The sequence below is a fragment of the Anoplopoma fimbria genome, chromosome 4 (genome assembly GCF_027596085.1).
Source record: "Anoplopoma fimbria isolate UVic2021 breed Golden Eagle Sablefish chromosome 4, Afim_UVic_2022, whole genome shotgun sequence".
Taxonomy (NCBI): domain Eukaryota; kingdom Metazoa; phylum Chordata; class Actinopteri; order Perciformes; family Anoplopomatidae; genus Anoplopoma; species Anoplopoma fimbria.
Genome location: NC_072452.1, coordinates 11,662,716 through 11,689,496, shown reverse-complemented (window position 1 = coordinate 11,689,496; position 26,781 = coordinate 11,662,716). Strand labels below are relative to the sequence as shown.

General features: G+C 41.5%; 1 protein-coding gene across 2 annotated transcripts in view; it reads left to right on the top strand.

Moving 5' to 3' along the window:
* The first annotated feature begins 160 nt into the window (after window positions 1–160).
* The window catches only part of LOC129089703 (ras-GEF domain-containing family member 1C-like), a 48,039-nt gene continuing 21,418 nt past the window's right edge, over window positions 161–26,781 (top strand). The window contains exons 1-2 of one of the 2 annotated variants that reach the window (XM_054597033.1): window positions 165–249; window positions 7,035–7,095. In XM_054597033.1, the coding sequence (XP_054453008.1) occupies window positions 7,057–7,095 (39 nt within the window). In that variant the 5' untranslated portion in view covers window positions 165–249; window positions 7,035–7,056. Of the gene's footprint in view, window positions 250–7,034; window positions 7,096–26,781 lie in introns of both variants that reach the window. The other variant, XM_054597035.1, reaches the window with a different exon arrangement.

Genomic DNA, 26,781 nt, shown 5'->3' with positions numbered 1-26,781 from the left:
CGAGTATTGTAGATCATTTTCTGCATTTCAGATGCATATGTAAACAAACTATAAAAAAGCACCACCTGGCAAGCACGCACAAATCAAACACACCCACACAGGTGCATCCTGGGTGTGGCTAAGACGTTAAACGCTAAAAAAGCACATGGCAGATGGACTGGTTGTGTTATGAGAATGAACCATCAGAGCAGCTCTACAGGAGCAGATTGGGGGGAGGAGCTACAGGCTCACAGAATGACGCTCTGACAGGTGAGTGCAACTCAATGTACGCTACGTGCACGCGCAGTACACAAAAACACTTCAGCTCTGTTTTTGCTTGAATGTGTGTTTGTACATCTGAGTGTTTCTGCTTGGCACTGTTCTTATGTCGGGCTATTTCATTTCTCCAGCTTTATGACAGGCCTAATGTTGCAACCGTGGTATCCAAACCCCCTTTTATTTATTATTATTATTATTATTTATTTATAGTACTTTCTAGTTAATTCTAGTGAGGTTACACTGTGTAAGGCGGTTGTATACTTGATAGCCTGATCACATGTATGCTCAGGCTGCAAAGTGTGGTCTATACAAAAGGTATTTATCATTAGTTTGGACAAAAGGGGCTCTGAGGTTTGATGTGCAACGTTGAAATGTTATTGAGTGAATCCTTTAAATAAACATTACTTTAGCCTGAGTATACTTCTCTAGTACTCTTTCCAGCCCCTCCAGCAGGCATGTCATACACACATTCTCCCTTCTCTCTGACAGAGGTTGTAAGAATATCACAGCTGACCGGAGCTCTTGTCACTTTGTCAAGTCTGTTTACAGCACAGTGACTGCATTGGAATCCGCTCTCCATTTGGTCATTTTGACATCCTGAGCTGAATATTAATGAAGCAACTTCTGCATCAAGAAGCCTTTGAGGAAGTGCCTCCAAATTTCCTGGCACATTACTCTAAATATAATTGCCCTGCTCATTGCCGGACACTGAAACGAACAAATATTTGCTTCCTGATTTAAAAAAACAGCAGGCAATGTTTTACCTCCACAGCTGACTGCTGCTTGTTATCATAAGGTGTCTGTTTCCTTGGAAGGCTATATGTCTGTTTTCTGCTCCGCTGCTGCTGTTGAGTTAGGAAGGACAGTGATAAACTGAAGGATAAACTGGAAAGCAAAGATGAAACTGTGTGAAAGCAGCACTAGAGAGCCCAAGGCGCATGCTCTGTGTTTTCTATTTTAGACTGTTGTCTTCCCTAGTGGGAGGGCTGATGATCACATACTTAACTGTCTACTTCAGTGTGTGGTTCTGCACAGACCACTTCCACCCCTGCAGGCACAGACATTAGCTATCTAAAGATAATTCAGGCTCAGTGGAGACTACAAATCACAATAATAAAAGATTCACAGAGCAATCGTTTGCTTCCTTCTCAGGACAGTCGTTCAAATTCCTCTGAATGATACCAAAGTGTTTTATGGCGAACAATAAAAAGACCAATACTCCATCTGTCACACATAATTCCCAAACCATTATGAATCCTTCCATGAGCAAAATATCCAGGTATAAATAAAAAGGGTCTTATCTTCTCCAAGATGTGGTTATGAGTAAGGAAGGAGACCATAAAGCGGAGATTAAATAGGCAGAGGCTGTTCCTTTAATGTACCTACTGCTGCATGAGCCCACATTCATCAGATGCTCTTTAAATTATCCCACACAATGACAGGCAACAGGCTCATTCAAGCTTACAGAGTATCCCTATAAGATCAAATTATTGAATTTTTTTTTTCTTCTCTTTCCCGCTCTGAGCTCTCACTCTCTTCTCTCTCCTCCCAGATGCTTCTCTCGCTCATCCTCACGAACGGGCTTTCTGAAGATATTTTGTCGAGATTTGCTTCCCATCAGGAAATGTGTCAGGCAGAACAATTGAAATATTCTCTCATTATTTGCATCAGAGAAAGAAAAAAAAACACACAAAAAATTGGGAGGGCGGTAATTTGCTTCTCTATATAAAGGAAGAGGATCATTTTGGAATCTCTCGGATGTGTCCCCCATTTGCACTTTGAGTGCAAGAATGAAGAGAAGTGACAAAGAAAGCGAGACGTCTTTTAATCTGTTTTTAGAATAAAAACATTGTTCGGTAGAATTGCGCGACGGCATGAGGGCACTCACATTTAATATCATCTCACATCTGTTCTGATCGACTCCATTCCACATTGCCGTATTGATTTATGACTGATTATTACATGCTGTATGGATACGAGGCCGCATCAGTCACACTGCCCTCTGTAAATTATGGCCTTTACAGCCAAGACGCTCTAATGATGCAGCTGTCTCGCTTGCTCGCTTCTTCTTCTGCTCTTCCTTTTCCTACCATTCCTCTGTCCATCACTCTGTCCCAATAGGCCTTTCTCACAGCAGACAATACAAATTATCCATGCAGGAAAAGTACAGGTGTAACTAATGACATTAACAATTACTCCATTACATTGCAGTGTACCACTGAGCCGTGACAGTGTGACAGTGACCCAGCATGCACAGTACAAGGACCTTGAAACTGAAGCGGCTAAATGGAATACATCCATAATTAATTTACACCTGTAGTTCTTTTGTCTACTAGTAAAATGTCTGAATGAGAAAGGCATATTCCGCTCTATAAATACAGTATGCATTATAGTCATTTTTATAGCATACTGTTTGTTTCAATTTGTTTCACTCCCATGTAGCTGTGAGCAGGTCGTCTTGTTTCCTTTTTGCATTTCATAGTGTGACAGTGGTGTCCATCAACAGCTCTTTTGAGCATTCATATTTTTTTCCACTTTTTCCATTGTGAAAATCCTGCTTGTGTTTGATATGAACAGGACTGGGTCACAGCTCAGGCATCACCAGACCAGCTGTCATTGGTGAGATTTTAATGCAGTGGAAAAATCTCTCCCATTATTTCCCTACTGAAGGGCATCTTGAAGTGTGAAGAACGTCTATTCTACGTGTCATTAGTATGGCTTGTATTTTGTGCAATAGAAAGTTTGTGATCACTACAGGAAGTACAGAGGGTTAAAGTTGAAACACAAAGTTGTTCTGCAAATCCAAGTGCTCCTTTATGGTGGTCCACATGGTAAATGTGTGCTTGTGTTTTCTCTTCTGCTCATGTTTCTTACACCGTTGGACTCAGCCATGAAGTTAGTGAAATGTTCCTTTAAATCTAAGAGGTGAGCCAGGAGTTGAGTTTATACTGTAGGAACATGCTCTTCACTATGCACACACAGGTGGTTTCTGTACAGGGTGTGCATGGTTGGTTTGGATTTTGGGGATTTTGTGTGTGAGTAAGGATTGTCTGAGTTTTTGGCAGCTTTTATTTGGCACCCCTGTTTTTGGCTCGTTGGTACAATCGGTGCAAATATTGTAAATAGTAATCTTGTTGTAAACACAGTGTTCTTGATTTGCATTACTTTTTCGTCTCATCTCGACTGTTTGTTGTTCTCAAACCTTTCATTTTCCCCTTAAATTTCCTACAGCTCTCCTTCCTATTGCTAAATTCAAATAAATATTATCTGAAGCTATTTTTAATAGTAAAGACAGAATGATAATGATAATATTTCTAATATCCATCATGATATTTGTATTAACTCAGCATGTTTTTATACTTAAGGCTTCCAGCTACTTTCTGAGGGCACTGAGGTTTCTTGTAATTATTAAACATGTTGTGTGGCAAACCATGATTGCTGAAGATGCTGGAGGCGTTTTTTTGTACCTGAGCTCCTTTTTGTTTCCCACATTCTTTATCTCTACACAACACAAGCTCAGCCTGTTCTATCACATTTGCAAAATAGTTACTCTCTTACCTTGGTTTACGTAATTGCCTTCTCTGTTTCATAGGAGACATCATTAATGGAAGGGCAACACCCGGTCTCACACACACTTAATGACTATTCCCCTGGATCTTATTAGGCCTCCTATTCAGGAAATCAATTAGAGAAAGATTACAGAGACGTCTTACCCTGATCAGCCAGCAGTTAAAAAAGCGATGCGCAGTCATTATTTAAACATTAGATCCAAATCGAGACAGGCAAAGAGTGGAGGATGCAACAAGCAAGCCACAATACCACAGACGGAGTAATAATGGAAGAGAGATAGAGAAGGAAGGACGGCTACAAAGCGTTGTCTGAGGGAGAAAAATCTAAATTGGCCTATTGAGGAGAGCTGGAGGGAGGCAGAAGAAGGGAGATGAGGATGGACAGAGAGAGTAAAAAAGCCTAGTATGTGGGCCAGCTCTCTCTAAAGGTTCCTGTCACGTTAGAAAGGCTCCACTGTCTACAGGGCCTCCTTCTCTAAAGGTAAACCTTGTTTGAATGAGCTATCATTTTCGACAGTTTGACTTCGAAAACCAAGATTCATCGCTCTTATATCCCAGAAAACCAAATTCAATAGAGCGCATCTCGGTATGAGCACAGTATGAAAATGTGTCCCGAGCTTCTCTAAAGGGCTATGATGTGATTTCGCCTGTCTCCCATCCGTAGTATTTTACAGACAAAAGAGGAGCCCACGCCAGCCCTTCCTCCTTCCTCTCTCTCCCTCCCCTCCCGCTGCTGCCGGTAGTCATTCCTCAACCATCCATTAACTGCACCAAATAGATGCCTGAAGGAGGAGAGGAAAAAGGTCCTCACTCTGTTAAAGGGATATTCTTTTTCTGAGAGATGGAAGGACACGAAGCGAGAGGGAAAGGGAAAGTTGGGTAACAATGAATGGGCTAGTGGGGGAGTGAGAGAGATGGGGGAGGAAGAAATGGCTTTAAAAAAGGCTGGATTGGAGTGAGACAGGAGGAGGTAGATGGATTGCATTCAGCTGGGTGAAAACGCGATGCAGAAAATATCCCGTGACCTACTTTCCAACATGTCAGTCATTACGTTCCTCTTGGGCCGTTTCCCTGTCGCTGGTCACTCATTAAATCTCTGTATAGCCTCTCATTCACTCTGCATGAGATAGGGCTATCAGTCAGTACGTGATCTGCTATTCTTCGCAGAAAACTACAATGGCAATATTATAGGGAGATGAAGTCCTCCCCCCTTTTCAAGCTGACCTCTCTGCCAGTAGCCTCAGCCAGACCAGGATTTTTATTTTTTTTTACATAGATAGATTCTTTTATTAATTTTTCTGAAAAGCTGAAACATGATAGTGAGGGGGTTTTGTCCACATTTTGTACCTAAATGGGTATAAGCTACCGTGCTGGAAATTAAATTTTGAGCACCTTATCATTCTAACCAAGATAAAGCAACAATGCTCCTGTTAGCAGTCAGCTACTGCGCTTCGGATGAGCTCTTCTACGAGTCAGGCTCAGCTGAAGTTGTTGAATGCCAACAAAATAATTGTTGCCTTATCTCGGTTAAATAATAAGCTGCTCATATTGTACTGTCCAGTACAGAAGAGAATATTCATTTAACTCAGTTTATGGAAAGAAAACTCCAGTAATGTGTTTTCAGTGTGGCAGAAATGGCACTGAGAGAAATCCTCTATTTGAAAACTCATGGAGAAACAAAAGCTAGTGGTACAAAAAGTAAACCAGAATTCGGACTCAGTGAACTAAATATTCAGGCTTCTTTCCTGAGATCTGTTATTAATATTCCTGTTAATGTGAATCTTTGGAATTATGAGATTCAGAATTACATACGAGCCCAAAATTAGCCATTAGAAATAACTAAATTATGTTGAAACCTGATCAAAGTATAGGGACACTTTAACTTAACACCCATTTTTGATTGTACCTTTAATCAACTCTAACTATATAACTGTCTACAATCTATGAAGACATATCTCCACAAGCTTTTGGATCTTGGATGAGGGGACTTATTACTTGTATATTGATATTACCTTGCATCACGTTTGGTGTATCACTTTTTGCCTCAAGATTGTGGGTTTGCCATGTCTTTGTGACATGTGAGAGTGCATTATTGACCTGAAATTATGATTTGTATGCGCTTGTGAGGGGACACTGGTGTTCCAGCAAAAAATAAATACACAAAAAATTCTCCCCCAGAAGCGCAGAGTGAATATATATATAGATCACTCATGCATCAGAAACTGGGCCGTATGCACACAGCTCTCTAAGGTGATCTTCTCCTCAATCTGCTGTCACTCCTGGGACAGAGCATCTAATATTGTCTAATGAAAGACACAGACACACACACACACACACACACACACACACACACACACACACACACACACACACACACACACACACACACACACACACACACACACACACACAAACATGAATGTGTAAATGCACACACACACTATCTATAGGAGGTTAGCAGTGGGACCAGCACACTGTGCATTACCTGATTCCCACCACCACAGCACTAAGTCCCAGTTTGGTACTATCTGTCTGCTAGTGAAGTAATGGACCACATCCTGCAGCGTCTGGGTGTTTAAAGGGAGGGCTTTTTCTGCTGATGGACATCCAGAGCCAGACGGTTGGGAATGGCCTGGATCTAGATGTAGATCTGGGTTCAGACCCTAGACGCAGTCAGTCAGTCTACCTTCCTGTCTGGCCCCCAGTGCTTTCAGCCTCCTCTAACCTCCCAGACTGAGGTAATGGATGAGCTAAATGCTTTTAGGTCTCCTCTGTGTTTTTAGTTTTTGTCTATTTTCCCTCAATAACCTTTAAAAACATTTCCCCTGTTGAAGCTTATCGGCAGCCTCTGGCCTTGAAAGCCCTGCCTTTTTACAAATACATAATGACACATTGATTATGGAAAAGTTAAGCACGTTCAGATTGCCCTTTAAGTGGGTATGAATGCGTAACGGGTAGCAACAGGGTCGTACTAACCCAAAGCGATGGGTTCAAGCTCAGTCGCTGGCAGACAAGGTTGCTATGACGACATACAATAGCTAAGGAAAAGGGCATCATCCAGAAACAAAGAAAGACAAACATAAATATGAGGATGTGGGAACAATGAAAAGCAGAAAGGCAGATTAGACCAGTGTGTTGATACTAGTGTGTATACTAGTGTAAAACACCACAGATGGACATTTTGTTGTTTTTTGTTTTTCTGTCCAGGTATGATGACAAGTTATCGTATATGACAGCAGAGGTGGACTGGAGTGAAACAGAGATGCAGGTGGGCTTTACAAATCACACATAACACACCATGCTCAGAGGGAGGGCGCATACAGTAAACAAATAATGTACCTTCATAATGAATTCTCCCGCGGTTATTCTCACCGGGACAGCTGGTGATTGTATTTTGCTCCCTAGTGTGTGCGTGTGTAGCATCCATCTGCCCGTGTCTATATCTGTGTCTCTATGTGCAACATTTCTCCCCCACACAATCAAAATGTAATCCATATATGAGGGCTGTAGGATGTTGACCCGCTCTGTAACGGGAACTCTTGGGCCTTTCCGCACAGATGTCCTTCCATACGCCCACATTTGATCATTTTTCCTTCTCCTTCCTCCCGAGCGGCCTTCACCCCCACAACCTCCTCACTGCCAGAGCAGCAATCATTAAAAACTAGAACTTTCCAGATCTGTAGTCTGTAGACTTCCCATCTCTTGTCTCATTTTAAGTGAGCGTTTAGTTGGCTAAACAAAAAACATAAAAGCATTCAAGCTTTAGTTGCATTAAATATTGTGGGGAAATTAATAAAATGTTGCTTGATAAACTTTGGCAGATTTTGTCACTACATAATATGGGCGGCATTTGATTTCCTTCACAGGTATTTAATTGTATATGAATATTATCAGGGAAAAACATTTTGTGACACCGGATCATTTACCGTTTAGTTTTCCAGAAGTGTGTCAAGACACCAGCACATGATCCGTCATCAGATTTCTTTAAGATTTATTTTTTCAGTTCTGAATTGTGTATTGTATTAATACATTTTATTGAGTAAAACAACAATCGGATGAATAAATAATCCCAGGCCTGTCAATTCAAATGTAACTAAGTCTTTGTATATTCCCTCTCTACTGGACTTGTTGGAGGCCGTTTTCTACAACCTCCATAACACACAGCCATATGAGCCAAAGCAGCCTCACTGATAAATGTTGCTTTTTAGAAAATTAGATTTTTAATTGGATCCACCTGACTGGAGGACGATACAACATATTCATAAGTTCTGTCTGCTTTGTTGGTATGACGTTCTCCTGTGGTAAATGGTTGGACACTACTTTGGTGCTCCTGACTGATCACTGAGAAATCAGAAAACTTTGACTGTGCATCCAGAGAAGATGTCTTTCTTCACCTATCATTGGGCTTCACTGCTCTTCCTTTGCATTCATAACAGCTTTTACAGCCGTCCAGCTTCTATTCGTCAGTCCTGTTGCAGCTGATTTCCCTGTTATAAAGCCTAATCAGCATTAAGTCTGTTTGTAAAGTGCCCCGTGACGGGGTGCTTAATAACTTGGTGCTATTTACACGTACATGTCAGCTGTAGCATGTGGGCTGATTCATCAACTGTCTCACTGGAACTTCCAAAGACTGGCCCCCCTGCAGTAACCTTTTATAATGCTAATGTTATGGATTGAGATTGGATTGGCATTTTTATTTTGGTCAGCTCAAGCATCCCTTTAGTAATGCCACTCCGGAGAGAGATACTGTTTCCACTGATACTGTGCACAAACACCACTGACGGAGGATAAATGAGGCGAATCCAAGCCGCCTCTCATTTATATGACAAGACTAAAGACGCTGTTCCCTGCAGGCAAAGCACTTTGAGCCTCCCACTCTGAAGCAGGCGAATCGACTAAAGGTCTGTCTTAGTAGTTCAGAACACATCAAGTGTGAAATACACATTACTTTGGCAACATAATATGGTAATGTAGCTGTCCTGCGGTACGTGAGGCAGGAATTCATGGGTCTGTGTGTTTGTTTGTACCTCTATCTCTGTGAGAAGGAATTTGAAAGTGGTGGCAATTTGGCTCTTCAACAAGAGGGTTGTTTAAGGCATAATGGGATGTATCAGTTATTTAGGATTGCATTGACATTAATTTAGAGAAATAAAAAGGGACTTAAGAGATTTTAAATTGGTCATTATCAAAGCAGCAATGGTGGATATTTTGTCTTTTTGTTACCTTGTATAGGCCAAGCTCCAAAAAATGTATGAGCTTGAATTTCCCATGATGCACCCTATAACATCTTTCAGCTTTCATCTCTTCCTTCATGCTGGGTTTGTAATGCAGTTTTTCCATCCTTAGCACATGCTGAGACACCATCATCAATATACATTTTTTTGACACTTGACAAAGTTCCCTCCAGACCCAAAGAGGAAAAATAATGTTTTAAACAGCTGAGAAGTACCGTCCATGACATGTAAACTGATCTCATTATGTAAAAACGTTGGAGTTTCCCTTTAAAATTCAGTGTCAGCTAAAAGGTTATAAATATATGGCAGTTTTAATGTATTAATAGTAATATAGGCTAATGTTCTAATGAAGAAGATGAAGATTATATGTGGTGAAAACTTAAGCTGATGATCAGTTTTATTGAAAATTGGTCCAAGTCCTCCTCCCATGTTCATGGCAGGTTCATACAAGCTAACAGAGGCAATGCATGGAACACTTCTGCTGTACATGAAAGTTCCTGCAAACAAATCCGTTCCCCATGCTGCGAGAAATGTAAGCTCAGCGCTAATGGAACGTCATTTCTTAAAAACTTTACTGACACATACGACAGAATAGTCTGAAATAAATATTATGATAAATAGGAGAGACAAAAAGAAACAGTTAAAGACCCTTCATGATGCCATAGTTAAATAAAAACATGTCATTTAATTTGATTTATTTAATTCCATTTCACTGCAATGGTCATTATACTCATGATGATGTCATTTGCAGTAGTGCTTCTTGGACCATAACCTTTGGTAATATGGAATGCATTATGCCAGTAAGGGTCCTCACAAATATAGCAATGTGTGTGTGCGTGTGTGTGTGTGTGTGTGTGTGTGTGTGTGCGCGCGTGTGTTCGTGCGTGCGTGTGCGTGAGACCACACTACGGAAACGTCAACATAATGATCTACAGTCTGATGATGACAAATTGGAGAGCAGACACAAACCCCTCTGCACAATAAGATTAGTGAAGCATTAGAGGTGATGTCACATCTAAAGGGTTGGTGCAGGTAATAAGGAAGTCATTACTGGTTATTCTCAGATGCAGAGGAACATAAACAGTATTCATATTTTGCTATTATTAAAAAATGAATCACAAAGAAATATATTTAAAAAAAGGATGAGATACAAATAAACAAATATAAACAACATTGCATGTATACAATTAAATAAAGATACGCACAGGGCTACCATTTCTATGCTGTTTGCCTAAATGAAACACTCTTTGCACTTATAGTCATAGTTTAAATATGGTCTTGGTTTTTATTTCGTAACAAAATGTCCTGCTAAGTCTGCAGTCTGTTACATCCCCCCCCATTCAAATATTCAACTTTTCAGTTTCAGGGGACCTCAGCAATATATTTTGGCAGATACTTCTCTAATTTGTTTATAATGTGTTCAGAAGAAATGAGAACAAAGTGAGTCTCAATTTTCACTTCTCACTTCCTCTCTCTGTGGCCAGCCATTACTTTTTTTGTCTTCCTGTTTTATTGGCCAGACCATGCGTTGTCTCTCACTGACCCCCTCTCTCGCCTTCTTTCTACACCAGATCATGTAATGAATCACACAGGAGCACAATCAGCCTAAAACACAGACCATAAATCTCTCTCTCTCTCTCTCTCTCTCTCTCTCTCTCTCTCCGTCTCAAACACACGCAGCAGGTTTTTTTTCGTTGAGCTGGTGCAGCATGGAGGCTTCCTCCACTCCATAACAAGTGTCTTTGCATCCTCGGGGCTGCAGAGCTCCTTCTATACATCAACCAGACTCCAGGTTAGAGGAGGAAATTTGTGCAAAACATCATCTCCGATGTTAAGCATACAAGCAGTTCATCTGTCTGCTTGTAGTGTCCAGCTGTTGCTATGTGCCTTGCTTGTCCATTTCTAAAATCACTAGTTACTCATGTCTGCATGAGAGTGGCCCTACATGAGGGTTGTTGTTCGTGTGAATTAGAGCCCACTTATGTGAATGGTTTCATGATTGAGCTGGGGGAGAGAGAGGGAGAGCAAGTGGACAGGGGCTAGTTATCCATTTGCTGATGTGGGACCTTGTGTAGGGAGCTGAATATAGTGGAGACTAATCTTTCAACCTAATACAACGCTACCAGCTGTCTCCCAAGCCCCTGCAATGAAGACAGATGATCGCGAACGGCTATGATCAGTGGGAGCGGGAATTCATTTGTTAGTTTAAGAGAGTGAGAGAGGGAAAATAGAGTGAGAGATTGTGTGCGTGTGTGCGTGTGTGCGTGTGTGTGTGTGTGTGTGTGTGTGTGTGTGTGTGTGTGTGTGTGTGTGTGTGTGTGTGTGTGTGTGTGTGTGTGTGTTCAAGCTGTGGGGCAGTGCAGAGAGGAGCGAGCCATGCTGTTTTTACAGGCCATTTCCCCCAGGCTTTCTGTGTGCACAGACGGGGCCTACAGAGACACGGCGAGGATGGAGACTACTATTCATATAGCCTAAAATATTCTAGGTAATAGATGGAGCAAAAACACAATGACTCTGTGGTAGAAACTGTAGAAGCACTGCTGGTAAAGTCACATTACAATAAAAAGGTATTCCAAGTAAGCAACAGTTTGTTCTCTGTGGAGCAACTCAACTCTAAAGTACAGATGGATGATAGTCTTTTTATAAAGGCTCTTCTGCTCGCTCGTGAAACTGTCACCTGCTTGCTCACAGGTGTTTTTTTATTTTTATACAGTAAGTGGGAGGAGCCACAACATTTTTTTAAGGTTGTCTGCTAACATGGCTTTGTAGACCCTTGTTTTTCAGGATTACTTTTGAACAGGTTTTGCCAACATCACACATCAAAAGTATGATAGCCTAAAAATCCTCCCTGTTTCTTCATGTTGCCGATTTATATACACAAGGCGACTGAGTAAAGAGTGATTTCATGACTATTTTTATTTTACCTTGCTTGTGCACAACAAAGAATTTATATCAGTCTTTCACAGCACTATCAAACCCAATAATCCTCCATGTAAATGCAATGTTATGCACTTAAGGCATTATAATGAGTCTGATTGTGGCAGCACTCTAAGCTCCTTTTTATAAATGCAAACCGAGGTCTTGGCCAAGATTCACATAGGCCATCTGGGTGCGTGTGAGGAGGTGCAGCTGATACCACAAATGTCTCAATCATTAACATGAAATTAAATTACTAGTTAGGAATCAATAAAATGTAGTCAAATTAATGTTCTCTTTATAGCTGGTTGAGAATGAATGATAGATAATAATAAAAAAAATGTATATTCAAAATTTTCCAGTGATTTTTCTTTTTTTTTTTTTTTTTTTTTGTTTCGTAATCCATGAAATAAGGATCGGGACGTTTTGTGCTTTTGTGTTTGTCTGCATTTATTTTTTGTGTTGTCCTTTTACAAGGCAGTAAGACATCATCAGCCTCCGCCTCCTCACTGCGTTTAATTCCCCTCAGGACAAACTTGAATGACACAGAACAGGAGGTTAGATAGTTATGCAATGAATGGAATGTCGAATGTGGAGATGGCCTTTTCAAATGCTCCCTCTGCTCTTCGCACCTGAGGGACATTTCAGATGCCTGAATCTGCTGACTCATTAATCCCAGCAAGAGAATACTGCTTAGTACACACTCTGTGGGATTCTGTGGCTACGCGTGCACGCACACACTCATGCGCAAGAAAAACACGCACACTTTTTTTCTGCTAGTAATCCCCCAGCTCTGTCTTCCCCAGCCTCATATTAAATTGTAGCCGACGCCAGCAGCGAACACCACATAAAAAAAAACCACAATTTGGCTCCCAGTTAGCTTTGGAAGTGGTGAGCAGTCATCAGATAACTGTGGCTGGAAAATGTGTAGAGAATCTGACACCTCGCTTCTCTCTGCCTCTTCTCCGGGGGAATACGCATCGAGAGATGTGCTGGAGACAAAGAGTGAGCAGGATGCTGCAAATGACAGGAGCACGGATATAAATATCATGCATGCACTTGCAGTATATTCAAAACACATGCGGAGATAAGCAAACATGCATGAGTGAAGGGGATTCTGGGAAGGCGCGGCTACACATGCATCACCCCTCTTATCACCCCCAGCCCCCAATAACAGAACTCACGCATACCATGAGTGGATTTGAGTAGAGTTTTGGATAAGCTGCCCTGACTGATTGGTGTGGGTGTGTGGGTAGCGGTGGGCACAGCATCTTCAAAGAGACATTGTTTAGTGATGAGGTGGGCATGAAAACAAATCCCCAGGGCGAGGAGTATAACCCTTTGTGCTTCATCCACGTATATATGTTTTCTGTAGAACTATGACAGTTATGCAATCAGCTATGTATTCAGGCTGTCAGTGTCTTTAGCCGGCTGCGAAGTCACGCTCTATACATAGACGCCTCTTTCTGTTCCTCCTGCACTATAGGCCCACACACTCTGACTCACCAACAGCCCCACGCTGGTTCTCCGATCAGCGTGTGTCTTGAAGATCATCGGTGCGAAACTTTTGTCTTTTGAAAAATACTATTCAAGAAAGTCGACGGGGATGTTCCCAATAAATCGTGGCGCAATTTGAAAGGAGTAAAGGCAAAATGTTTTGTAACATTGGTATTCTCAGCTCTTCGCCATAGTAACCGCTCTCGTCTCTGCAGAAAGGTGGGTCATAGCTGGAGGCTGAGAAACAAATGCACTGAGCATGAAAAGATCATGGACATTTAGTGGTATTTCCTTTACATGGCCCCTGATTATTTGCATTATAAACTATGTCCTCAGGATATGAACTTTTCAATAAGCGTGTATGTTACTTAAGAAAGCATAGCATGAATACAGAGTATATCCTTTATTGCAGTATGAGTGTCAAACACCCATCACAATATATATATACATGAGTTAGGTCCACCGGTGTGCACAATTACTTACTCCATGTAATTAAGTGTCAGAATATGTTAATGAACCAATCAAAACGGAGCTGCACTGATTTTAAATGAATCAATGTGAGGGATTAGCTGTGGCACTTTGAAGGTGATGTATATGGATTTTGCCGCTTCATTATGTTAAAATCTTTTAATAAGGGATGAGTTTTAATCGCAGCGATAAACAGTGAGAGTGGGGCGAGAGTGAGGTGAATATTTAGCCTGAAGGAACATCTTTTATTACTGTACGACTTGTTCCAGCGTGCTCAACATCTCCACCCACACAATACCGGGTGGGGAACATGTGTATAAACACACATTCTTATGTACGCATACACAAAGAAACACATCCAAGCCCGAATCACAAATTTAGAAATGCAGTTTCTATGTCTCCATGGGGCCTTTTTGTACCAGGCAAAATATCTTATTTTTTCATTCCCCTCGGCTTCTTATCATTTTCCTCGACTTCTTTCTCTTTCTGTCGTACTCTGCTTATTTTTGTTTTCCTCAGTTAGCATTCATGCATTTTACTGTTTGCCTCAAAAGACTCGCAGGTCGCTTCATCATGACAAAAGTCTGAGGAATAACATTAATGCTACCAATGGCTGACGGCATGTTTGGTGTGTCTGCATGTGAATGAGTGCACTACTGCAATGTAGATGCACTGAATTTTCCAAAATGACTTCAAAAAAGCCGTCTTACTATCAATAACAGAGTAATCTCATGTGCAAAATTAATAATAGATCATACAAATTATTTTAGAAATAAATTTGTTTGAAATATAGTCCTTTTTTAAAGGTTTAAATTAATTCCTTTTCATAGAGAATCAATGGTGGAAAAAGTATTGAGAGCTCTTACAGAACGTAAAAGTAGTACCATATAAAAGTATTCCATTACAAGTGAAAGGCCTGCATTCATAATTTGAATTAGAGAGGTACTACCAGGAAAATATATAAACATAAGGTTTCAAATGTAAACGTAATATTTATGAAGAATGCCCCCTGGTTATATTATTATATTGTACTATTATTGACACATTAACATATAGTATATGCATCATATGTTGCAGTTGTATTCGTGTATACTTTAAATACTGTTGTTTGGGTTGTAACAGTATGTTATCATTTCTGAGTTAATCATTATATGTTTGTAAAGTGACCAGAAATTAAAGCTTTCAGAAAAATATTGTGAAGTCAAAAGCACAATGTGTCCTTGTAAAACATAGTTAAATAGAAGTCTAAAGTAGCATAAAATGGAGTACTCAAGTAAAGTTTATGTATCTTAAAATTGTACTTATGCCCAGAACTTCAGTAAATGTACCCACTTACTGTCCGCCAGTAGAAAAGATCCTCCAGTCTCCAGTGGCCCCCTGCAGCATTAAATGGATGCAGAGTAGATGGCTAATTCCAACTCTTTGATAGCTGCCAATCTATGGGTCTCTAGAAAAAAAACTAAGAGCCTCACTTCCATTAAAGTAATTAGAGAGTAATCAGCATGGGGACACTGCCCCCCTCCCCCCTCCCTCTCTTTGTGCCAGCCCGCACACAGACCTGTTGCTAGGAAACCTAACAGAGGGCCCGTGGAAGGATATCAAAAAAATAAAAAAAGTCTCATAATAAATGGAGGGCATCACTGAATGAGGCGCTGCCAAAAACATTGTAATGTGGCTGAAAAGTTGCCAGGCCGAAATACAGCTGATAGTGTAAATAGCTTTCCCCACAGTTAGGAAATAATGGCATTAAATCCTTCATATATGCGGTTTTACTTGATTCAGTCGGAAATCTATCCATTTCAGTAAGCCAGGTTAAAGAAGCTAGGAAAGTGGGAAGAAGCTATGAATAGGCTGTGACGCATGTTGTGCTTTCTTTGTGCCTCCATTGGAGCGTTATCTGTGCTATTGTACATGGTGCCCAGTGTGCGTCCATCACAGTGAGGATGGAGCAGCATGATGGTGATTATGGAGAAGAGGGCAAGACACGGGTTAATTACCACACATAATGAGATGAGATGTTTCTTCCTCACACGCACTTTAAATCCCTTCACCATTCTCTCCCTCTCTATCAGACCGTTTGTGTCCCTTCCTTGTTTGCCCTCTCTCTTATTGTCACATTCATTATTATACATTTGCTTTCCTAATTGCTGATTCTGCCATCGTTGTGAATTTCCCCCTATAAGGTGTGGAGTAAATAAAGCCCTGAAGGCCTGCACGGCGACTAGCTGTACTGAGATCTGTGTGAGAACGGGGCATGCAGAGAAACACTAGGCAGTGAGGAGGAAGATGGGGAGCAGGAGGTGTGATATCATAGAGGGTGCGATGAATCGACGGAAGAATAGTTTCTTGGAAAAAAATTAATTGAGAAAGTGATGTTTTCATCAGGGCGTGAGTCACTCGATCGGCAGCAGCAACACAACTCGTGATTTTTGTGAAGTTTGTTATGAGGACTTGGTTTTATCGAGATGAATCCTGTATGAGTCGCCATGAGGAATAGCTAGACTCTGTATGGTGGCTAAAACAACATCAGGGTACTCTGCACATGTTGGCGCATGGTGAAGGTGACACACATACATTACAGACACACAAAAATAATCCTAACTCGGTCTGCACCGTCCGTGAGTCACACTGTAGCGGCACTCTCTCAGCTCCTCTCTTTGCATAATGTACAGTACTCTGAGGATCATAATCGTACTCCCTCTGCCCCTGAAGAGTTCTCTGCAGATGTCCGTGACTTGGAGAGCTGCTGCAGCGATCTTCACGCTGCAGCAGCCAGTTTCATCAATATAATCCACGGATTATGTATCCTCTGGTAATGTAAAGCCTCATATGTTAAGGATGACAAGCTGTAACCAACATAAGCGGGTCACTACGTTCTTTCGCTGCAGTAAATGGCTTTAATGGACAGTCTGTTTTATTTTTGCATGTGTGCACATGAACGTTTCCTGAATTTTGTGATCAATACTGTGCTAAATCAATACTTCATTTCGATTTACGCTGCTAGGTCACTTGCCTTTTCCCCTCCTGCGTGGCTGTCCATGAGTAGGTCTGATCTGTATGGATGCCTCTGACTCTGTGATGCTGAGGAGTTTCCTCTACAGAGAGCACATTTCTGCTTTTTCCCCCCCTTCTCATGCTGATAGCGTGGTGTCAGAATTAATGATACATATGCTGCTGACTAGCAACTACAAGGGCTGTCACCAGTAGGTGCGCAGCCAGAAATGTGCTTTGTGTGGTGAATTTCATGTTCAGAATATTACCCACAATCCCTCACCTTTGACAATGCGTTTTATCTTACTGTCACTGTTGAATGCTGACAAAACCCCCCAGGGTAGCAGCTATGCCAGTGAAATATTGCTGGAACATGCGTGTTGCTGCTTATATTTTACTCTAATGTTGTAAGTTGCAGTCACAATATATTTTTTTCAGATCACATGAGCCCTTAATAATTACAGGGAGAGTGTGATATATATATTTTATGCCATAACAGATACATTTTATTTTTCCTACGGTCAAATCATTTTGTGCAGTGATCATATTTGTCTGTTTCTCTGCTGTCTTTGGTGTTTTTTTGAGTCATGTTGTTGAGACATGGTGTGTGTGTGTGTGTTTTGATGGATGAGTTAGCAGTGTTGTAGATGAGCAAGCTGTTTTCAGGATTCAGAATATGTCTTTTTACAAATTCCTCGCATGTATTTGGAACCACTTCCAGTTCGCAGGTGGCTCCTGATAGTTCGCTATAGCTCTGATGCAGTGTGTGTGTGTGTGTGTGTGTGTGTGTGTGTGTGTGTGTGTGTGTGTGTGTGTGTGTGTGTGTGTGTGTGTGTGTGTGTGTGTGTGTGTGTGTGTGTGTGTGTGTGTGTGTGTGTGTGTGTGTGTCCTGATGTCTGAACATCGGAAATGATGCTCATTATCCACCCATAATTAAACATGTCACATACCTGCTGAACAAAATGGAATGGACTGCAAATGTGACAGGATGCAGCTGTGCGTGTGTGTCTGTGTGTGTGTGTTTTTGTGTGTTCATGTACGCTAAAGGGAGACAACGTGTGTACACGCATCCAGCCCCTCATGACTAATCAATCCCACAGTCAAACTTGTCCACCTGGTTCTTGCTTCATTATCGCTCTAGACGGCTCAGCGTCTCACCTTGTTCCCCCGTCTGCTTCTTCTCACACATGTCTGGATCCCAACAGGGAGGTAATACACTCACCTCCAAATGTCAACACATGTAAGAAATAAGCCCAAGATATGGCAACAAGGAAATCTGGGGGTGGGGGGGAGTTACAAAATAACCCAGTTGTACAACAAGAACTTCTAAGAAACAACATAGAGGCGCTTAGGAAGAAGAGGAGAGGAGATGGAAGAGAACATTATGAATTTTTTGTGGGCTTGTGAGGAGTGTTACCTCTGATGTTTCTGACCCAATCAGAGATGAAGACATGAACACTTAGAGCTGCAACCTTGAATAATTACTACACATGATTACGAGCTTGATGAGCGCTATTTGTATAAGTGTGTTTGTCATCCGTTCTTCAATATTGCCGTTTCATCTCCCCGTGGGAACTCACCTCTTTCTGTCGGGGAATCTTATGAGTTCTCTCTTTTATTTTCAGAACGTCAGCCTGTTTCAAAGACAGAAGAGAATACAACAAAAACCCACAGTGCACAGTGAGTTTTAGGGCTCCACTACTGTTGCTGCTGCAGAGATCTAACAGAAGACAGGGCTTAATAGGAAGAAGCATTAACCCTCCAACTAGACTCACCAGCCGGTGCACCCACACATGAATAGATAACGCTGAGACTAAATGTGTGTGTGTATAATGAATGCTGGAATGAGCCAAAACACAAAAAATGATTTTTATCAGCCAAGTTGTGTGTTTGTTTGTATGTGTGTTTGTTCCTGTTTATGTGTGTATTTGTGTGTGTGTGTTTCTGTGTGTAGGGACAGCTGAACCGCTCTGTGGTCTTGTGTAAGACATCTACACGGTGAGGTACCCTCGGCAAGCTGATAGAATCCACTGATTACTGTGTGTGTGATTACTGTGTGTGTGTGTGTGTGTGTGTGTGTGTGTGTGTGTGTGTGTGTGTGTGTGTGTGTGTGTGTGTGTGTGTGTGTGTGTGTGTGTGTGTGTGTGTGTGTGTGTGTGTGTGTGTGTGTGTGAGAAAGTCCGATGAGGTAATGTCACACTCCATTATTCTCAGATAGCTCTCATAGGTGTGTGTGTGTGTGTGTGTGTGGTCTCCAAGGAGAGCCTGTCGGGATGGACTAGAGGTCGGTGCTAACAGAGCATGGGAGCAAAGACTCAGCACTGTTTGGATAACTGAAGCGGGGGAAGGAGAGGAGGGAGAGAGGGAGCAAGTTTAGGCCACGTCTTTCTCTAAAGGTCCCTGTCACATTAGAGAAGCTCCACTGTCTACCTGCCGCGTAAAGGTAAAGCTCATTATGAACCATCATGTCTGGCTTTCAAGACCAAACGTTGTATCGTGTTTATCATTTGTTTACTTCTGCTACTTCTTGAATCTTCTGTATGTCACAGCGCTTGAAGTGGAAAAGATAAGAGGCAATTCTCAACTTATTCTCATGTCGGCATGTGAATCTGCTGGTTTCAGTAATCATTTCTACATTCTCAAATTTCGACGGAAAATAAAAGATACCAGGAGATTTGAGAGATTAGGAGACAAGACAATTTATAAGTTTTTGTCTTAAAACAATTCAATTTACATAATTCTGGCCCATTATTATTAATACTATGGATAACACCCAAAAAGCTGACAGATAAACTTACTGAAGTTGAATAATTATTTAGTTATTTACACGGTTACCAGCCTCCGTCTGAACCTTTAATTCTTATGTAAAATCATATTCTGTAAATCAAAACTTTTAGATAATGTTTCAGTAATAATGTTTATTCACAAATTTGAAAACAAGTAATGACGAACAGACATTTCCCTAATTATTTTACAATCAGTATGTATTATGATCCGTGCGTCGGATCCTCCAGTTGCTCTCCACATTGTTTTTATGTTCATACGTCTATGAGGCACGCCGAAAAACCTTGTGAGAAGTGCTGTTGCAGAAAAAAAGTTGCAGTACGCCAACGAGTAAAATGTAGAAGTGTCAGTATGTCGTACAGGTGAGTACCGGCCCCCGAATATCCCATTGGATAATATTGGAGAGGATTGGTTTGGATTCAACAGAACACGATAGGTTGACATTGGATAGGATTGGATTGCATAGGATCGGATCACATAGCAGGATGAAATAGGATCAGACTGGATCAAATTGGATTTGATTGGAAAGGATTGTATAGGAGAGATGCCAGAAACAAAAAAAACAGGTGTGCAGGTTTACCTTTGCACAGGTTGACACATGCATGTGTGAGAGTCTGAATGATCCACTTGTTAGAAACAGCACATAGACAGTCAAGATATGAGTCATTCTTCACACCTGGTTCAGTATGATGCATGCACAAATCCTTTCAGGAGTGTGATCATCATTAGTGAAGACACTAAAACAAATTATTAGACACCACGCGGTTCTAATAATTGACTCATGATAATGATGATGTCAGTGCCTCCATAGGGACAGGATGATGTCATGGTCTCATCGCTAATCATGTCCAAGGCTGCACACACTGGTGTCCTGGAGCCTGATTGGATTGGCGACAAGCACAGTGGATGATGTCACCCATCTCACTTGGCATTGGCCCAATTGTGCCATGGGCACTGCCTGTGTGAATGATGAACTGCGCTCATAGCAACACTGTCAGAGCTGATGCGTAGTGACAAAGAGAAACCCCCACAGATGGAAGAAAGAAGAGAGCTAAACAAAATGAGAGTCCCTTTTAGATGGAGAAGTAGCTGCCTCCAGGCTGTTTTTCTGACCCGCTCTAGTTGGTTTTGACTCTTTCCTCTGATAGTGCAGGCAGCCACAACACTGTGCTAAAGAGGCCTGTACGGTGTGGAGGTGTATGATGATTGTGAATCATGGACAGGCCCTCACAGGCACTGGCCTGCTTCTTATGTCAGATAACCCCCCAGCCAGAGAATAGTGTCCAAGATTGGTGTTGAGCAGAGTGTGATGGACTACGAGTCACAGTCAGAAACATAAACGAACACTCACTGTACACTGCTTGTCCCTATCACTGTCATTTGTCACGGGATTGACTGAGGCTCCCATACCCCTCCTCTCTCCCCTCCTGCTCACCAATCTGAGGTGACAGAAATGGAGACGGAGTGTTTCGTCAGAGAACACCCATCTGTCACCCTGGCAACGGGAGAGGTGGAAGCGGTATTGTATAGCGGCGACACAGTAAAGGCCTGTCAATCACTCTGCCTCCGGGAGCCTCTGTTTGAGAAGTGAGAGGATGAAGAGAGTATCAATAAGAAAGCAAGGACAGACAGGAAGAAGAATTGTATGGAGACAAGCTGTGAACCAAAGAGAGATGAAACAGTGAGTGATAGTGGGCTAATAGTTTACTCATTTATTTTCAGCCCGCTCTTAAATTTAGATGCACCTGGGCGGTTGATGAATGAAAGTTGCATTACTCTCCGTTGCTTCTTGGATCTCGTTCAGTCCCGTTCAGTGAAGTGCTTCTCAATCCATCATTTTAAAAGTGAGCATGGCCAGGTTTCAGACGGAAACAGCTTCACTGGTCCTTTCAGTGAATAGCCTTGAGAAGCTGGTGATATGTTCCTGGATGACTCTAGTTTAATAAGTGCCTTCAAAAGTAAAAGCTATTAAAGTTTATTTTATGTACATCAAATGAAAACCGCTAACATTGCCAGCACATCCATTGTGAACCATAAGTGACCAGTTTACAACCCCACAGTTTAGCGTTTCAAGTTACACAGACTAAAGGCACATTAAAACCAGGTTATATCAGATAAATCACACAAATACATTGATTGGGGTTAACGCATAAAGAAAAAATAGTACAAAAAATAGTAATCATGTTCTTTGCTTCAGTGTGCTGCAGAAAGAGGACGGAAGCCAGGGGCAATCAGTTACAGCCATTCAATATGAATATAACAAGTCCAGCACTCAAAATGCATCATGTAGCCTTCAGGCCATCCGTTTAATCTTCACTCTGAAAAGATTTAATTGCAGAGTGAGTGACAGGGGACTAGTAGAAGAAAAAGAACAAAAAAAAAACCTTCACATGCTGGTACAATTCATACTGAGCTTCAGGTTGACATGAGATCTAATGGCTTGTAGACTGCGGTTTCTCTTTCATAGACCTTTTTAAGGCATAATAAATGCAACAGTGACATCATAACACATACATGTTTGTAAGACTTTCATCGACCATGCAATAATACATTATGAAAGACTCGTAAATGACTGCAGTTCTTCAGGGGCCTCTCAAAGCCGTCAAGGGCAGCTGACCGGGTAATACAGTCATGGGAACCAATGGAGGTGGTAGAGCAGCAATGGTTGATTCTATCATTCATATACACAGGTACTGGGATGTTGCCATGTACGCCTCCTGCATCTCTGCAATTTAATCCAAAAAGAAGCAGTAAACCAGGGGACGCACGACATATTTTCCCTGCTAATGCTACATTGTGAACAACAAATCTGTGTTGAGGTAATAGAAATAAATAAATGTTATCTAGCTGCACAGATCTCACTTAAACAATCAAGGCTACAGATTTTGTATATGTTGATGAACTCATGAAGGCAACTGATCGATGCTGTATTCACCCATCTGGATGACACGATGATTCTTTACCATCATGGGGACACACTGTATTGAAAAAAGTATTTTCAGCGGTGGCTGCCATTTTTCTCACCGTCTTCTCATGAATCTAGTGCAAGACAAAGTCAAGTCGTGTTCATAGTCTCAATGAGTGAAAGGCAAACATCAAAACTCTTTTCAGAGTGAACTTGAACTTGTTTAACGTGTTAAATTTATACAGTAGCTTATTACATTTTTCATGGATTGAATGAATCACACTTTAAATGTCCTTTTTTGATTCTGAAACGATTATATATATGTATATAATTACAAAATGTTAATTTGAATATAAATAGTCACCAAGTCATTCTTGGTTAATAGTTGTTATAATTTGTGAGGGACTAGAAAGGTAATAATTCAACTAAAGTATGGAATTAAACTTTAAATGGTTATTTCAGATATTTTTTAACATAAATAATATAAATATTATTATAACCATATAAAATCAAAACTCTGTTTAACACAATTTGTCAAGAGACACCGATTTTAAATTCAGTTTCACTCAGTATCACAGCATGTACGATATAAAGAAATCTTCTAGTGGCAGAACTGATTCTTTATAACATATCAATGCTCTTAATGACTTATATTGCATGGCATTCAAGTTAATTAAGCGTAATTACAAGTATGCAGTAATATTACTTGAAGATTGACCTGTGTGTGTGTGTGTGTGTGTGTGTGTGTGTGTGTGTGTGTGTGTGTGTGTGTGTGTGTGTGTGTGTGTGTGTGTGTGTGTGTGTGTGTGTGTGTGTGTGTGTGTGTGTGCGCTCTGAAGCCTTGGGAGATACATGATGTCTGGACCAAAGCCTTAAACATGGATTCCTGGAGCTACACAGTGACCCAGTATGAACCAATCAGTCCCGTATCCCGTATCTCTGGCTCAGTTTCAACATAAGACTCGACACATGTCAGAAGCTGTCAGGCACAACCATGTCAGAGCATCTCAAATAAAACACACCCGTGCCCTGAAATCATTGTATGCACAAGCAAACAACGGAAAACATTCACAAGTCTGTTTGACATACCAGAGTACACATCTTCTCCCCTTAGTCCTGCTAAATATTGCAGCTGACACGGATTTGGATCAGTACTGTTTGTGCTTCTGTGTCTTTGATGAGGAGCAAAGACGTCAACTGAAACATCAAATAATCCTTTTTTGTCTGAAAGCAGGTGAGGAACATTGCAACCCTGAGATTCCTGGACGTGAATGAGTTTAAAATACGAGAATGTCGCCAACTATTTCAATAGACCTTTTTGTGTCTGGATTTGGAGAATAAATCTGTAACCCTATGTGCTTAAGCAGAGAGCACATTTCCCTCTATGTGGCCATGTAATCCTCTGTACCCTGCTGATCCCAGAACCACAGGGAGAGTGGCTGAAGCCCGTAGCCCATCGGAGGAGCTTTGTCCTGGGCAGGGTAAACACAGACAGACCCCTTCACCCTGGGAGTCCCACAGCACACAGAAGGATTATGATCACTGCTTGAAATCTCAGCGTGAGATTGACGTCCAGGCATACACGAGACATGACAATAACAGCATTAATAACATCTTCCTCTCTGACAGATTATCAGAGGTAGGTGTCGTGTGGGAGGATGAATAGACGCCTGTCATCACAGTCTTCTCTGGTTGTTAATGACAGGCGGCAGCATGCACAGGTGAGGAAAGAAAACTCACGATGATGAAGCTTCATCCCTTCAGACACAACACACTCTATGGAAGGTGAAAGATGTCACACTGAATCACCAAGACCTATTATATAGGTATAGACTGAATAACACAGTCAGTAAAAAAAACAACAATCACTTTTCTTCTTCTTCCTCTTTGAGTTCCTCTCTATCTATTTTCCTCTCACACTATGTTTTATCTTCATGCTATCATACGGGAATTCTTCATAGTTCAGACATGGACATCTCTAGTCATTTCGACTTCACTGGCTTCTGAATTATTTTCAATTGATCAGGCTGTTGCACAGGCTGATGGGAGGCTAAAAATACCACAGGCCAGGGGGAAAAGTTTTCTGATGTTCCTTTCTGGACATCAAACATGGGACAGCTCTCTTTCACACATATAAGCTACCTATAACTTGTATCCCAGAACTTCTCACTGGCAGAGAGTCAAGATGGATGGTTTCTAAGATACACACAAAAAAACTAAGACGTGATGCCCCGGAAACCAAATACAACCTAGATGTATAAGATAGCACTTGATTGGGAGAACGTTTGGTATGTTATGTTTTGACATTTAGATAAAGTCACTTTGCTCACCACCATTTTCTTGCTATCTGTCTAGGCACTTGATCACGTGGCTGGTTCTGAGAGTTTCTGCTTCTGCAGTTCAGTTTATAAATGTTTATAAATGTCCGAGCATTGTTCTCAATTATTCTCTCTGTCTAAAATTCCCCTTGTATGTCCGCATAATCAAGGCAGAAGTTATTTAAGGAAATAGCTGATGGTCCATTGATTATTGAATTAACTATGTTCTAAACCCCACCCCAAAGAGTGACTGTTCAGTAAAAGCGGAGTGAGCTTTGGCATGGCAGGTCCGCCAAACTTTGGTGTGCATAGTTAAGTAATACTCAACATACCTAAGGTTTGAAGGGAATTGGTTTTTTTTGGTTCTTTCCTAAAATCAAAAACTAAAATCAAGCATATATTTATACATCTTTCAACTCCAGATCATAATGTTCTGACCTCCTTTGTCTTAGCCTAGTTCACAGTGTTCTGGCTCCTGTTGTCGGCCTCTCAGGTCTCGTTATTGTGTCTGTTCAGTCCTCACAACTTTCCAGGTTTTCCTGCCAAACGGGGGCCTACGGCTGGGAGAGTCAGACGACCCTGCACTTCCTCCCCAACCACCACAAAGGAGTGCTCTTGTTTTGTCACCTCGGTCTGTTTAGACCACTTTTCTGAAAAGGGGGGACGCGGGACGGGTGGCGTTCAGACTGAGCCATTCGCCCGAGGAGACAGAGAGGCGCCTGGGTAAACCAGGACTGATTGGCCAGGGTGGTGGACTACACTGGGATCTGGCTGCAGCAACACTTTGGCTGGCCTGTACTCTTCAACACTTCACAAGTAGCAGTGGACCAACAAATGACAGACAGCAAAGGTCTCTCAACTCTCAGAGAAGCAAAGCCTCCAGGAATCTGTACTGTGAAGTCTTTGAGCTCCCTATTCATGCTTTTTTTTCAATTTAGCTATCTCTCTCCTGAATGCCTCTTCTCTTTCTCTCTCTGTCCTCCCACTCATCCTCTGGCAACCAGTCCTGTGAACAAGGGACAGTCTCCACCAGAACCCTGAATGTTTCAACGGTCTTCTTCCTCATACAGCACGATTGACAGGGTCTGACTAAACAGAACAATGTGTTTGTAGCCGTAGATTGAAAACCTGATTTGTTTAGTAGAAAGTGCGGCCATAATTACAAGTGATTTATATTTGTAACAGATGCAGAATCAATTTCATCTTGTTTTGTTTCATTTTAAGTGGCATAAATACTGAGTATGGTCCTGGCATGTTGGGCCCCCGAGGAGAGCCAATGAAACAGGGTTTTTAAAGAGAGAGAGAAGTGGGGAGAGCAAACAGACAAACCCTTAAGAGCAACTGGAACTCAGAGAGACAGCGGAAGAAAAACGAGATAACAGCTCTGTGCTTTCTGGAGAAAGATTTTAAGTCTTTGGGTCAGTCACTACCCATTATGCATGTAACATCTTAAGATTTTTCCGCAAGGTCACCTCATCTGCTACCTTTTGTTGTAACATACTTTGTCTGACGAAAGCCCAACTGTAAGCAATTGGCACAGCCACGTTTCAAAAGGGGTCCTATCATTGTGCTAAAACGGTTAGAAAAGCTGCTGTTTGTGTGAATACTTTATTTGTGAACAGCGTTCTCACATATACTGGCTGACAGGGTTTGATCTGTAACTGTCAAGTTGATTAACAGCACTTCTCTGGGACGTCGTTGCCTCGTGCAGGAACGAAGCAACAGCTTCTGATAAGGGTGCAATGTGGGTGTCGTATACTGCATGCAAATGATTTTGATAAAAAATGAGGAGGGGGGAAAACGGCAAACAAACCTTGAGACATTGTAAGTGTGAAAGCTGC